The 13,602-nt window shown below is 49.7% G+C and overlaps 1 protein-coding gene across 1 annotated transcript; it reads right to left on the reverse strand.

Annotated features, from left to right (window-relative positions):
* Positions 1 to 274: 274 nt before the first annotated feature.
* On the reverse strand, positions 275 to 6,039 carry IRX2 (iroquois homeobox 2). The gene is made up of 5 exons (XM_040587057.1): positions 5,709 to 6,039; positions 3,514 to 3,919; positions 2,319 to 3,062; positions 1,520 to 1,587; positions 275 to 778 (listed from the first exon to the last, which is right to left on the reverse strand). The coding sequence occupies exons 1-4, from the start codon at positions 5,949 to 5,951 to the stop codon at positions 1,544 to 1,546; spliced, it is 1,437 nt and encodes a 478-aa protein (XP_040442991.1). The 5' UTR covers positions 5,952 to 6,039; the 3' UTR covers positions 275 to 778; positions 1,520 to 1,543.
* Positions 6,040 to 13,602: the final 7,563 nt, after the last annotated feature.

Below are 13,602 nucleotides of genomic sequence, written 5' to 3' on the forward strand. Positions count from 1 at the left end.
TTAAAGCTTAAGCATAACGGGACAACCCAGAAGGAATTAATTTATGCAAAGCATATCTTTGCAACATACTTAAATTGCTTACTCATTTTATGGTCTAAGCCTTACTAGTGAAATTACAACTTTCGTCATTTTCTAAAGAATAGATTATTTTTGGGGGGAAAATGAACCAAAAACACCGTATTGTTGCAGACTAGTCTGTTTTTATTTACAATTAAAGATATAAATTAGTAAAGAATTCTCGTTAAACAACCAAAGATTGTATAACCATCAACGTTTCAAATAAAAACCAGGCAAAATTTATTTACAAAAAGTTTAGATTCCATTGCAATACAACTTGCATAAATTACTAGAAGCTTTATATCGTTACAAAAATAAATATCAAATTTGTTTCCACTTTGTAAGGACTCAAGTTCTCCAATCACATCTTTATTATCTCTACTGTATACATCTTTTACAAATAATTTTTACAATAAATCCTATCACACCTATCGAATAGATACCGTGGCAATGAAGTGATCAATTCAAGATATCCTGAGAAAAACAGATCTGTTTTCAAAAGTCACACATACATTGGGGAAACTATACTATACCAGCAAACTCACATATGTCCAACAAAATTCTGGTTTAATAATTAGAGTCTGAAGATTTAATAGTGCTCTGTGGTCTTCTTTTATACAGTGGCACAAGATGTGATCCGGATTTAGAGATTTGTTATATATATTAGCTCGGGGAGAGATGATGGCTTGCTGACTTTTTTCAAAGCAATTGTGACACCTACCTGTGGACCAAGGAAAAAACCAGATCATCCAAAAATCCTTCAATTACACTCTAACACCATTAAACGGGGAAGGAGGGGGGGGGGAAAAAAAAAGACAAAAAAAAAAGGAAGTGAGGCAAATTCTTACTCGTCTTATTTCTTCTAACAAAAGAATTAGTTGAAAAAACATCGGCAAGGCGACTTCTTGTTGTTGTTGTTTATTTAGCCCTAAATAGTGGCGGTATTAAGAGTACCATTGCTAGCTAGGCAAGACGCACTTCACAGGTAACATACCCTGCTCAAGACGTATGTCGCTCTCTAAAAATTGTCCCTTTTTATTTTAAATACACGGTCACTGCGTGAAGCCTTACTCAGAATGTACAATTTTATCACTGCCACGTGAGCACAAGCACTTTGTTTTTAAAAGACATTTTTTCTAAAGCTTTCTTTCTGTAACATTTAAATAGTCCTTACGGCTTCGCCTTACACAAGCAAAGAGTATGCAAAGTGAGGGAACTGTCTAACATGACTTTGAAATTAAGACAAACCCAGGAAAGAAAAGTAATTAGAAGTTTTTTTGGTTTTTGTTTTTTGTTTTTTTTAAAAAACACACCAACCAAACCTAGCAGAAAAGTATCTTACTTCGTAATCAGACTCTTAAGTAATTAAGCAAGAAATTAATGTTAAGCAAGTCTAGAACTGTGCAGCCTGTCTTAGACCTGATGCCAAATGATCAGTGTAATAGAAAATGTTCTCACTTACTTGCATTGCTGTGTGATTGCACTTCTATAGGTATGGTTGTACTCCTACTGTGCAGACTTCAGTGGGATCTGTCAAAATACAACCGTCAGTTAGTCACAGGACACAGCCAGCTAACTAGATTATACAGTGTGTGCAGGTCCCAACTCTCACTCCCGCAGAATTCGTAGCTAGGTCTTTTAAAAGGCTGGCCAATATTTTATGACTGCCCGTAGCTTGAGTATTTTGTTAGAATAAGCTGACAATTACATTAGTGCAAAACTTTTTCGGGAAAAAAAAAAACAAAACCCCAAACTCAGTTAAAAATGTCACACTCCACGTAATTTCACGTCCAAGGTCAGCAATTATCAGAACCCAAAGCTGCAAAATAACATGAGAATACCGGAAACAAAGACAGCAAAAGCAGCTCGTCGGGGCGGGAGGGGGTGGGGGTGGGGTGTGTGTGGAAATTACATGCAATGACCAGTGCTCTCTGGACATCTTTGCGTATAGTTTTCCTTCTAAAGATTAGTTTGAAAAGCTGTATCTGCAGCCTGTGAGACACATCTACAAATCGTCTTTTACATTTCCTCTCTCGGTTCCTAGAGGCAGATACCGATACGACGGCGACATGCCGGTTTTTATCCCCAGATTATACTATTGCCCATCTTCAGTCGGCGGTAGTAGTGGTGACAGGGTGCTCGCGGTCCCTCCAGAGCAGGTTTCAGTATTTACAGTGTATAGAGGTATAAAGGACTTGCACGGGTCGGGGAGGGAAGGCGAGGGAGAAGGGGGCAGAAAGCGGCAAAACCAAGTCACCTACCTTTCTTAGAGTCGTAACTAGAGGGCCTGTAATGCTGTTCTAGCTGGTTAGTGATCGTTTTCAAAGAGTCACTGCTCTGCTTGTGGGCAGAGCTGGCATTTAGGACAGTCTGACTTAGTCCCTCGTTTGAAGCCACCGCTGCGGAGTTGTATCTCAGGATTCCCTGGCTCTGGAGAGCGTTAAAGTTCCCATAGTTTGTATAATTGCTATAAAAAGGTGAGGTGTAATAAATATGCCTCCCCAGGAGGGAGGAGGGCGAGTAGGCAGCGCTGTGCGGGGCGGAGGCGGGGGTGGCCGAGGAGAGCGGCGCGGGCTGGCAGCCCTGGCCCAGGGTTTGGCTCTTGAGGTCCGAGGTGGCGATTTCGGCCAGCGACCAGAGCTTGGGCTTGCTGGCCGGCGTCGGGGGGCCGGGGGAGGCGCGGCCGCCCAGCGCCGCCTTGCTGGCGCTGCGGGCGGCGTCGGCGTGCGGGTGGCCGAGGAGCGGGGCCTCCACGGCCGCCAGCGGCGAGGAGGTGGCTGGCTTGGCCGGCGGGTCGCGCTCCCCGCCGCCGCCGTCGTCCTCCTCGATGTCCTCCTCCTCCTCGTCGTCGTCGTCGTCCTCCTCCTCCTCGATGTCCTCGTACTTGTCCTTACACTCCGAGCCCGACTCGCAGAGTGGGTCTCCCGCTCGGCAGGGCAGCTTCTCGCCGTCCGACTCGGCGGAGCAGGAGTGGTCCGTCAGTGAGTCGACTTGCAAGCTGATTCCTGCAAGGGTCCGCCGGGCACAGAAAGGCACAGTCAGGGCGGGGCGGCAAAAAAGCGGGCGAGAGGCGACCACGGCCGCCGCCACCGCCACTGCGGTGGGCAGGGAGACGCTAGCCGGCCCGTCCTTGCCGCTGCAATCCCATTTCGAGGAGCATCCGTCCCTACGGGCTAGCCCCACCGCGGCATCCCCCGCACTGCCCCGCCTGCCCCCTGCACTGCGCCACAGTCCGCCGCAGCACCTCCGCCCGCCGACCCCCCGCCCGCCCCGGCCACAGGCACCTCGCGGCGACAAGCGGCCTGAGCAGCCGAAGGCGACGGGACGGGACATGTTTTGGGGGCTCTTTTGTTAACCCAGCACCCACCACCCCCTTCCTCGCTGCCCCGCTCCCGGGGGGACGCGACGGGGCGGGATGGGGCCACCCCGCCGCGGCCGCGGTCACCCCGCGCCCACCTTCGTCCTCCGCGGAGGTTTCGTTGCTCTCGGGTATCTTCTCGGGACTCTCCTCTTTACTCCTGGCCCCGTCGCCTTCGTCGTCGTCCTCGTCCTCGCTCTTGTTCCGCGGGGCCCAGGTCATCTTGTTCTCCTTCTTGAGCCGCCGGCGAGCGTTGGCGAACCAGGTGGAGACCTGGGTGAGGGTCATCTTGGTGATGATGGCCAGCATGATCTTCTCGCCCTTGGTCGGGTAGGGGTTCTTGCGGTGCTCCTGGAGCCAGGCCTTCAGCGTGGCCGTGGCATCGCGGGTGGCATTTTTCCTGTACGCGGGGTCGTTCAGCTGGTAGGGGTAGGCAGGGCTGCCGTACGGGTGGTAGCTGATGGCTCCGGTCATCCCCGTCGTATGGGCGTCGTAAGGGGAGCCCTGGAGAGAACAAAACGGTGGGGTTGGCAATTTGTTATTGCTGATAGCCATTAGTAAGTTGTCAAGGCGAGATCGGCGGTTATATTTGTATTTCCCCAGGATGGTGTCTTGTATCCATATTCTATGAGGGGGAGAAGCAGCACCCAAAGGCCATTAAGTTGCGATTCCCCCCCTCCTTCCTCCGCCCAGAACACAGACACAGGCACACGCGCTTAAAATCGGCGATGTTTTAATCTTTCTGACTAATTTCAGCTTCTTGTAATTGAATATTTCCCAATATAATTTTTGAACCGCGTAGACATTTTAAAGGCCCTACAGGTAGTGTCTTGATATCTACATTTCTCTCAAAGGTTCAAAAGATGTTTCCTTTTTTGCTATAGAAAATACAACAAAGCCGCCACTTAGCAATTCACTGCACTAATGCATTGCAAATCCAATTTGCAAATCAGAAGATATGCACCGTTTCGAATTGTTCAAATGCGATGTAATTAGCATTTTAATTCGCCCTTTAACGTTTAAATTGCGCTTATTTAAGTCTGCATAATGCAAGAAAAGTTAAAGATATCGCTAAGGAACTCGCTAACTTTCAGCACGTTTCTGAATCCCACAGAACGGCGAGTCACAGGCGCAACATCACCCAATATCCCGCACAGTTCACAACCTCGCCGCAACTTCCAGCCACTCGCCTACTGCTTCTTAACAGGAAAAACAAGCAAGCGAGGTCCTCAGATCTTTTATACCACCCCGAATAAAGACTGCACGACAATTTATGCACCGTATTTTACAGACAGAAAGCAAGTAGTTTCCCTGTCACTTTGCGGGGAGAGAGCGAACTACTACGCTGCCATCCCCTTGTAGGATCTCGACAGCGGCTCCAGACTCAAATTCCGGGCACAGGTCTTTGTGTGTACGGACTAGATACGTGTCTGACCCCGTGTGTGTGTGTGTTTATAAAACTACATAAACATCTAGACGCGCAGTTTATTTCTATAGTTTATGGTTTTATTTCTATAATTTATGCACGGAATACACACACACACGCAATTGAGAATGCCCCTGTTAACTAATAAGAAGAAAGTGAAATCCGAAACTGCGGCCACCACAACCATCTTGGGCTTAAGCGAAGCTCACAGATCGCAAACAGATGCTCCTTTTCATTCCTAAAATCCAGTTAAACCATTAGCACAAAACACACTGAAAGTAAATAAAACCACACGGGGATAAAGCCTGCAGCGCCTCTAAACACCGACTTAAAAAGAGAGGGGGGAAAAAGAGGGAAAAAAAAAAAAAAAAAAAAAAAAAGGAACCCTCCCCTATCCTACCACAGCGAAAAGGGGGGGGAAAAAAAGGGAGAGAGAGAGAAAGCGGGGGGGAGGGGGGGAATGAGAGCATCCAACCCTACTGACTGAGACGATCCATATTTCTTTAATCGGGGCGCCCGCACGGCTCCGCGAACCGCGGGGCGAGCCCGGGTCCCAGGCCCGCCTGCACCGCGCTCGGCGGGGGCGCGGAGCGAGGCAGAGCCCCGGCCCCGGCCCCGGCCCCGGGCCGCCGTTCCTTTCCACTCCGCCCGGCTCCGCCGGCCCCGGCGGGCTGGGAGGCGGCGGGCGGTGCGGCGGGCGGTGCGGTGCGCGGCTGGCGCCGGCAGCGCGGAGACAGCGCGGGGCGCCCGGCTGTGCAGCGTGGTGTCGGGGGCTGATGGTAAGTGTGTGAGGAAAGAGGCTGAAGATGATGAGGATGAGAATGCGGATGCTAATGAAGAAGGAGAGGGTTTCTCTTCGGTAGTTACCATGTAGGAGGGGAATCCCGTGGCGGGGTCTGTGGAGTACTGGAGCGGGCTGGTGAAGCCTGTGGCCGCCGCCTGGGCGGTGAAAGCTGCCGATCCCGGGTAAGGGCTGAACGCCGATCCCGACGAAGACCTGGCCAGCTCCTCGCTCCTGGGGGCCGCCAGCGCCGACGCGCCGTACGCCGGGCAGGAGTACAGAGCCAGCGAGCCGGGGGGCTGGTAGAGGTAACCCTGAGGATAGGACATGGCTTGCACTGGCGTGCACGGGAGCAGGGAGGGGGCGAGGGTGACCGGCCCTGCTGCTGCCGCTGCTCCTGGCGCTGCTTTCGTGCTCTCCCTCTCTCTCTCCCGCCCTCCCTCCTCCTCCTCCTCCTCCTCCTCCTCCCTCCCTCCCTCCCTCCCTCTCTCTCTCTCTCTCTCCCCCCCACCCCACCCCCGGTTGGCTCTGTGCAGTTATGTAGAGAATCAGAATTGTTATATGCTCCCCCCCATGCGCACCCGGTCAGAATAAAAACAAACAGGAGGAAAAAAAACCAACCACCACCCCCCCAAAAAAAAGGAAAATAAACAGGGCGGTCAGAAATCTAACCAGGAGGGGAAGGGCATCTGGAAGAGACGGAAGAGGAGAGGGTTAATAAAAAGAGAAAGAGAGAGAGAAAGGGAGAGAAACAGAAGGGGAGAGGGGGAGAGAGAGAAGCGAGCCCCCGAAATCAGAAAAGTGGCTGCTGCCTATGGAGTTCTCCCAGCCAGCCAGCCAGCTCCCCCAGCGCCTGCGAGCCTGTATTTTGGGGGAAGTATAGAGTCTGAAGTGAAGAGTTGAGGGAAGGAGCACTCGAGTTTCTGAGGGACATTGGAAAACAGAGCTGTCCGTCACCGCCGCTCATCTGCATAGCGCGGCGGGCCCGCCCCCTCCCGCTCCGGCCCCGTCTCCTCCCGCGGCCGGCAGGCAGGCAGCGAAGGCAGGCAGCGAAGGCAGGCAGCGAAGGCAGGCTTTGTAATGCAAGCCAGCCTCTCCGGCTGCGAGCACACTGCTGAAGCCAAACGATGATACCGCTCATCAGCTCCTCTCCGGACTCGCGCAGCCATAAATACTCCTTCGCATACTCTCGATTACATCCCCCCTCTCCCTCTTTCTATATCCACGCGGGGAACAGAAAGGAATATGTATTGTAAATATATGCATCCCTTCCCACACGCAGTCGCCGAAAGCGCTATATTCACGCACACGTATCTCAGATGTGCGCATTGCACGCGTGTGGGCGCGCAGGGCCGGGCCGAGGGCGCCGGGCGGCGCGCAGGGGACGGGCACTGTGTAGCAGCGCTGCCCTATATGGCAGGAGAAAGCAGCAACCGCTCAAATCAGCAGACGTAGGATCGCGCTGTTCCTGGCAGCCGGAGCTTTACAGTTTTCTAAGTTGCCACAAACAGTCAAGATCTAGTCGTGGAGCGCGTTTGCACATGAAGGAAAAAAAAAAAAAAAAAAAAAAAAAAAGGTAAAAAGCCCCCTCATCTTCTTTTCATTTCTATTCTTCCTGGTCTGGTGCGTGGGGAAGAGGCCTGGGTGACTTCTTCCGGAGGGGTAGCTCCCTCCCCCCCCCCCCCTCCCCCTTTTGAAGTTCAGATAAATCTCCTGGAACACGATCACGGTGTAATTAATTTCCCAAATAACGTAATCACTTCCTCTGCCCACTCCCTTCGGCCCTGGCCAGCATCAGCTTCCAGCCATTGCCAGCTCTACTCCGGTCCGGGTACGGGGGGGGACAAGAGGAAAGCACCCTCTTTCCTTCGCAGGGCAAACATAAATAGATACATATATGTGCTTATGCTTATGCTTATTATTATTATTATTATTCTAGAGGGACTCTTCAGAGACCGGTGTTGAACTGGCCGCAGTCGAGCTCTGGCCTTTGGCTCCCGGGACGAGGCGCGGTGCCGGCGGTCCCGTGCCCTCCCCACCCCCCACCCCCCACCCCCCCCCGCGGCGGCGCCGGGGCCCCAACCCCCCCCCCCCCCCCCCGCACTTCCCCAGCCCCGCCAGCCCCAGGGCACGGCGTTGGGCCCTGCCCGCCCCACCGAGCGGCTGCCGGCGGAGCCGAGGCGCACTAGGCCGCTCCGTGCCTCCTGGCCCGCACCTGCGCCCCGCAACGCCAACGCCGCCCGGGCGGGGCGGGATCAGGCCGGCAGGTAGGGATGGGGCCGCAGGGCTGGAAGCCACCGCGCTTCCCGCAAGCCCTTCACCCGCAACCTGCGCCGGCTTACCAGCCCGGGACGAACTGAAAAAAAAATGCCTAGGAGCTAACAGGAAGGGGGGGGGGGGGGGGGGGACGGACACGGGACACACAACAACCAACCGCTATTCATCAAACTCTGTGGTTTATTTTTCCGAGACCTGTGAGTGAGCATGCATTCCGTATTTAATCAGATGAAGTCGCCTGACGTTTATGGCCGGCTTCTTCACGGAACACCTTGGGTAATTTCAGTTAGGTAGGATGGAGAAAACGCATCTGACGAGGTACTCCGGGGAACGGGCTCGCCACCGACAGGAGGGGAGATGGTAATAGTTGAAGAATTGAGGGTTACCAGGGCAGCCTATTGTTAATCAATTAAACATGCAGTTGATAAAAAAAATAATATAAAATTACATTTGGAGAAGCCCTTTCAATAGCCTCGCAGACACAGCGGGGAAAATGCCGTATTGAATCTATGCTCAAGTATCAGGATACGTCTAGTGTCTGAAGCAATTGGAGCTTTCCATTTTCTTTTTCTTTTTTATTTTTTATTTCTTTCCCTTCTTCGCCTCCTCCTCTGCTGCTGTGAGACCCACATACCAGTTTACCCCTGCCCCTGCACGCAGCAGTAGAGATCTGGCCACCAGACATACCGGATTAATTTCTATCCAGATCTATCAGCTGGCCTGTAGAAGAGGCAATCCTTAAAAAAGTAGGTGAGGGGGAGGAGGTTAACACCAACAGGTATTTCTTGTCATTAGCTCCCGACTTCCTGATAAGAGAGTGATAAACAACTGGTAAACTCAGTGCAACAGATTACAGAAAAGACATTTGCTTCCCTGGTTGGTCTTTAATGCGCATATATTAAATAAAAATAGAAACTCTAAAACCAAAAGCTTTATATAAAACATTCATATTTCAGTAGTTCTATGGAATAATCGATATCATGCGATTACATCTGAATAGTCAATTCCTGTGTTCCGCAGACCGATTTCTAAGTATATGAGCTCTGCTTCTGAACGGAGCAGCAGCTGGAGAGCTGAGAATGCAAAATTAATTATAACATTATAAAGTCATACATGAATCTCTCTAAGTCAACCTGCATGCCTTGCAAAATGTGCTATACTCTGCATTTTTATTTGGGAAGCCGAGTCTGTTCTTTTTCCAGCAGGAGTGGTGTAAGTAAGTGTTTATCTATGCGAATTGATTGCTTTTAGTTCCTGCTCTTTAATAATTAGTGGAACAATACAGATTGGGAATACAATGGCCGTTGTGTTTACATTATAACAAGGGATTAATGCTATTAAGTGAGTGTTACAGTTATGACCTGGGAAGAGTACTTAAATAAATACTGTGATCCCAAGAGATTTGATATAATTCAGTTCAGAGTGTGTGTAGATACGCGCACACACACACGAGAGAGAAATCTCCATACATATCTACACTCATATCCATATGTTATATACGCTAGGTATACGTGCCCGTCCGTGTAAAATCCGGGTGCTGTTTTTTGCCTCTATCTGCATGTTTTTCCTCTACGAAAATACATTTTCGTGATTTCGGTGGTGGGAAGAATGCTTAAATCAGGAACGTTACTCCCCTTCCCCCAAACACAAAGAGCAACAGATTATATTTCTGATGTTTTAATTTGAGCGGTCTAAAAATATTGTTTTATATACAGAAACGGGGTTAATTTCGCAATCAGAGATTAATGGAGTAAAATATTATCATTTCAAAAGACAAGTTCTTGTGTTGATTTGATTTGCATAATTTTTGTATGGCTTCAGAAAGGAATGGATTTACCCACTGCAAGGAGACGGTATGCATTTTATTATAACAAGTACACCACTAATTTGACTCTGCACAATGTGGAGAACGAATAGCTAGTGGGGTCATCTAAATATAGCTGGCGAAGTCTTTGCGCTAAACAAACCAAAAAACCGTGTCAGTAACGTTTTTAAATATCAGTCAGTGTACGTGGTTGTATTTCACTTCTTTTTGGAGTTATCTCTGTTTGATTTGAATGCCTTTCGCAGGGAAAAGGTTTTTCATCCGCCTGGCTCCACCGCTTAAATCTAATTTTCCCATAGTACTACCCGTTACTAATAAAAAGCCGTCTAACTTGCGCTGTTAAACAGTAGAATAGTATTACATGAACTTTTTATTGGTAATAACTGTGGCAAATTAACATGCCTGCACGGAGACATTAAGACTTTACACATTGCGTTTTTATTTGAATAATCTATTCATTAGTTCAGCGTTTACCTTCCCAGATTTTAAGCAGTGCTCTCGCCTTGTCTTCTTTAATTCAGTTTGCTCCAGCACAGCTGAGAAGGTGGTCGGCAGCCCCCCCCTCTCCCCCCCCCCCATCCCCCCGCCCCTTTTGAGCTATCGCTCATTGCCGTCCTGGGAGACAGGTTTTGCGGTTTGTCATTTATTAGCTACATCTCCTTGCACCAGTGACAGGAGCTGAAGTTTTCGGGCGAGTGAAGTTGAAAGCCACGTCTGTGGGAATGGCACTCCAGCCCCTGCTGCGGGCGCGCTCGCTGCCAACCGCGGCTGCCCGCCCGCCCCTGCCCGGCGCCCGGCCGCCTGCCTGGTGGCCCTTCACTCGGGACCCCCCTCCCTTCAGTTTTACTCAGGTAAAAAAAAAAAAAAAAAGAAAAAAAAGAAAGAAAGAAAAATACCGATCTCGTTGGCGTGAAGGAGAGACTTCCCCGCCTCGGGAGGGCTCCCCGGGGCTCGGGGAGGCGCACACGCCTGTTACGCGGACAATGCCAATTGCCCAATTGTCATGACACCGGTCACAGCAACTTTTTAAGCGGAGCGAAGTGGAACTTGGTGGGGTTTGGAGATGTAACACAATGCGCAGCAGAAAGAGTTTCCTCTGACATAACCACACAATGGTCTGGGAACGCTTTCTCCTTTCTCTCATGAAATGGGGGACCGCCACCATCTCCCGGAGACAACGACGTGAAATAATAGACTATTGTATTTAAAAATAACAAATGACACACGCATACTGTGCAAGCGGAGTTGTCCAGTTTTCTAGTAAAAGGAGCCCAGTTTACCAGGCTTTTTCTGAGAGAGGCGCTTTGCAAGAGCGACCTGTGAGAACGAGGGGAGACGGGGACGGCAGATCTGCTCACAGGCTTAAAGCGCAGAGCGGGGAAAAGCAGCAAGGGAGACAGGGAAAGAAGGAACTTTTCTTTCCCAATCTTTCAGGATAAAATCGTTAGTTCAAGCTGTGTGTGGGAGGGGGCGCTGTAGCAATGAATTCTCCAGTGTTCCCGAGCGCTGCCAGCGTAATTGTTCACGTAAGCTCCTTCCCTGCAGTTTCTTTTCATATTTCAGTCATTACTTTTCTTAACAATGTTATCTAACTGTTGCCCCGTGATACCTGCACTAAAAGGTGGATTGTTCTTATGAGTTATGGTCTCTTCTTTCCCCCTTGTCCCAATTTCTCTCTCTCTCTTTTTTTTTTTTTTCTCCCCCCCTCTGCAGTTCGGTAAGGGCGTAATAGAGTAATTTGCAAAATACGCTGCAAGAAAGGTCTGCCTAGGGGAGCGCTGAGAATGTAGACGGCTCTTTATAGCACGCAAACGCGCACAAATAGACACAAACGAAACATAGCTCTTCTTTTAAAAAAAATTTTTTTCGTTCTTTCTGCGCCACCCCCACCCCCACCCCCCTTCCGCCCCGGGCTTCTGTGGCTTCGACATTTTGCACTAATAATGGGCCACGTCTTTATGAGGATTTAGCTTCCCCTTTTCGGAACGTTATCGGATGGAATGTTTGAAAGAGAAAACTAAAGCGGATCTCCAAAAAGCAGATCTGAGACTTAGAAAAGTTCCTTTCTGTATTTCACACTGTTATTATAGGTCTTAGTCGTTTTCTGCTTAGGGAAATTATAAGCAATTATATATCCGTAAGTGTAAGATAAAACACTTCCAAAGCTTTCCTGGAGCCTGCTATTTTCACTGAAGGGCAAGCAGTGTTTCTCAGGGAGAGAACAAGTGTACGATCCACAGGTGGGATAGTTCTTCCTTCTTAAAGGGAAAGGGGGGGGGGGGGAGAAAAAATATTTAAATCAGCGTTATCTGGTTTTTGAGCCACCCGCCGAGCAACCCGTGCGGTAGGGGCAGAGGCACGAAGGTCCTGGAGCGGCTGCCTCGCGCTGCCCCGCGCAGCCGCCCGCGCGCTCCGCCGCCGCCCGCGCGCCGCCGCCGCCGCCGCTTCTTGTGGCGCCTCGAGTCGGTGCCGGTGCCTTGTCGGTGCGAACGGCACCGCGCAGCCCGTGTCGGGCTAAGCCGGGGCGACCCCTGACCACCGGCGGCGGGGAGGGAGAGAAGGCGGAGGGCTGCCCTCCGGAGTGGCGGGCAGGGCCGGCGGGAGGGGAAGGGCTGGCGCGGAGGGTCAGGCGGGGGCGAGGAGCCGGGGGAAGAAGCCCTCCCCATCCCCCACCTCCGGCCCCGCTGGAGTCAGGCAGTCGATACCACGTCTTTGCTTTTGGATTTTGTACTCGGCCGGAGTGCCTTGGAAAGGCTGCTTGAGGGTTAGCGGGAGGCTGAATCCCTTCGGTACCTGGTGCAGCTTGCAAAGGAGGTGATAGACACGAGTAAAGGAAAAGCGGGACGATTTAAGTGAAGGATTGCTTTATTTTAATGGCTCATGTTAAACCGGATTCTTCTGACACAGGAGCAGTCAACAAGTAGGTTTGGACACTTTGGTGCCTGAGGAGCACTGACAGGCAGGCTCCTGGGAATGCTTCACCCGGAGTAGATGTGTGTATCTGGAGCTGTCCTACTGGTTCTTCCTCATGCTTATGCCAGGGTTAAAATTGTTCTAGACAATTTTGAAGTCACTCTGGCAGACCCTTTCCCCTTCTTGTAATTGCTATAATCTGTTTGATCACCACTTTTAACACTAGAGAGCACCTGCTCACCTGCTTTGTGCTTTTCTCTCATTCATTCATACATTCATTCACCTCTGTGTGTGTATACGTGTACGTGTATCCTTCATTTGTAGACCCAAACCCACATTTCTGGATCAAGCCTACTCCCAACTCCCAAACCAGAAAGTCTTACTCTTTCCAATAAATAACCTTCCTGAGTGATGAGGCAGACCTCTTTGTATCCATTTAAAACCAGGTAGTTTCTCAGAACAATCAGCTGTTCCTATTGTATGTTAAAGAGTCATTTGAGGTTGCTGGTATATTTCCAAAAACGGACAGAAAAAAGGCACAAAACCTGTAGCCATACTCAGGAAAACTATTACAAATTAATGTGTTCAGTGATACCATGAGGTATTTAAAAACCCCAACTATCTAAAATTGATGCAGCATAGTTCCCAAACGTTCAGCTAGCTTTAAATAGTTTTGTGTTTTCTTCCATTAATGTGTGGAGTCAAAGGTAATTGAAGTTCTTAGTTTTGTATTTTCCTTTAAATTGATATTTCCTCTAAATCAGTGTTGAACTTCTAGTATTCTTTACATTTAGTTAAAGAATCACTACTGAATTCTTCTTTGTTTTGTTTTTTCTTTATTCATTACCTTTAAACTTTACTCCAAGACAGAATCTTTGAATTTTGGGGGGAAGATTTTTCATAGTAATAGTCATTCATATATAAATGCTAAGCAAGAAAACTCTCAAATATCACTTTGAATATTG

Source organism: Falco naumanni, chromosome 3 (assembly GCF_017639655.2).
Source record: "Falco naumanni isolate bFalNau1 chromosome 3, bFalNau1.pat, whole genome shotgun sequence".
Lineage (NCBI taxonomy): Eukaryota > Metazoa > Chordata > Aves > Falconiformes > Falconidae > Falco > Falco naumanni.

Excerpts from the sequence above, each read along its gene's own strand:
- IRX2 (XM_040587057.1), bottom strand. The coding sequence starts at position 5,951 with ATGTCCTATCCTCAGGGTTACCTCTACCAGCCCCCCGGCTCGCTGGCT. Across the intron at positions 3,920-5,708 it reads CGGGATTCCCCTCCTACATG|GGCTCCCCTTACGACGCCCA; the intron begins GTAACTACCGAA and ends TGTTCTCTCCAG. Across the intron at positions 1,588-2,318 it reads TAGTTACGACTCTAAGAAAG|ATCCCACTGAAGTCTGCACA; the intron begins GTAGGTGACTTG and ends GTATTTTGACAG.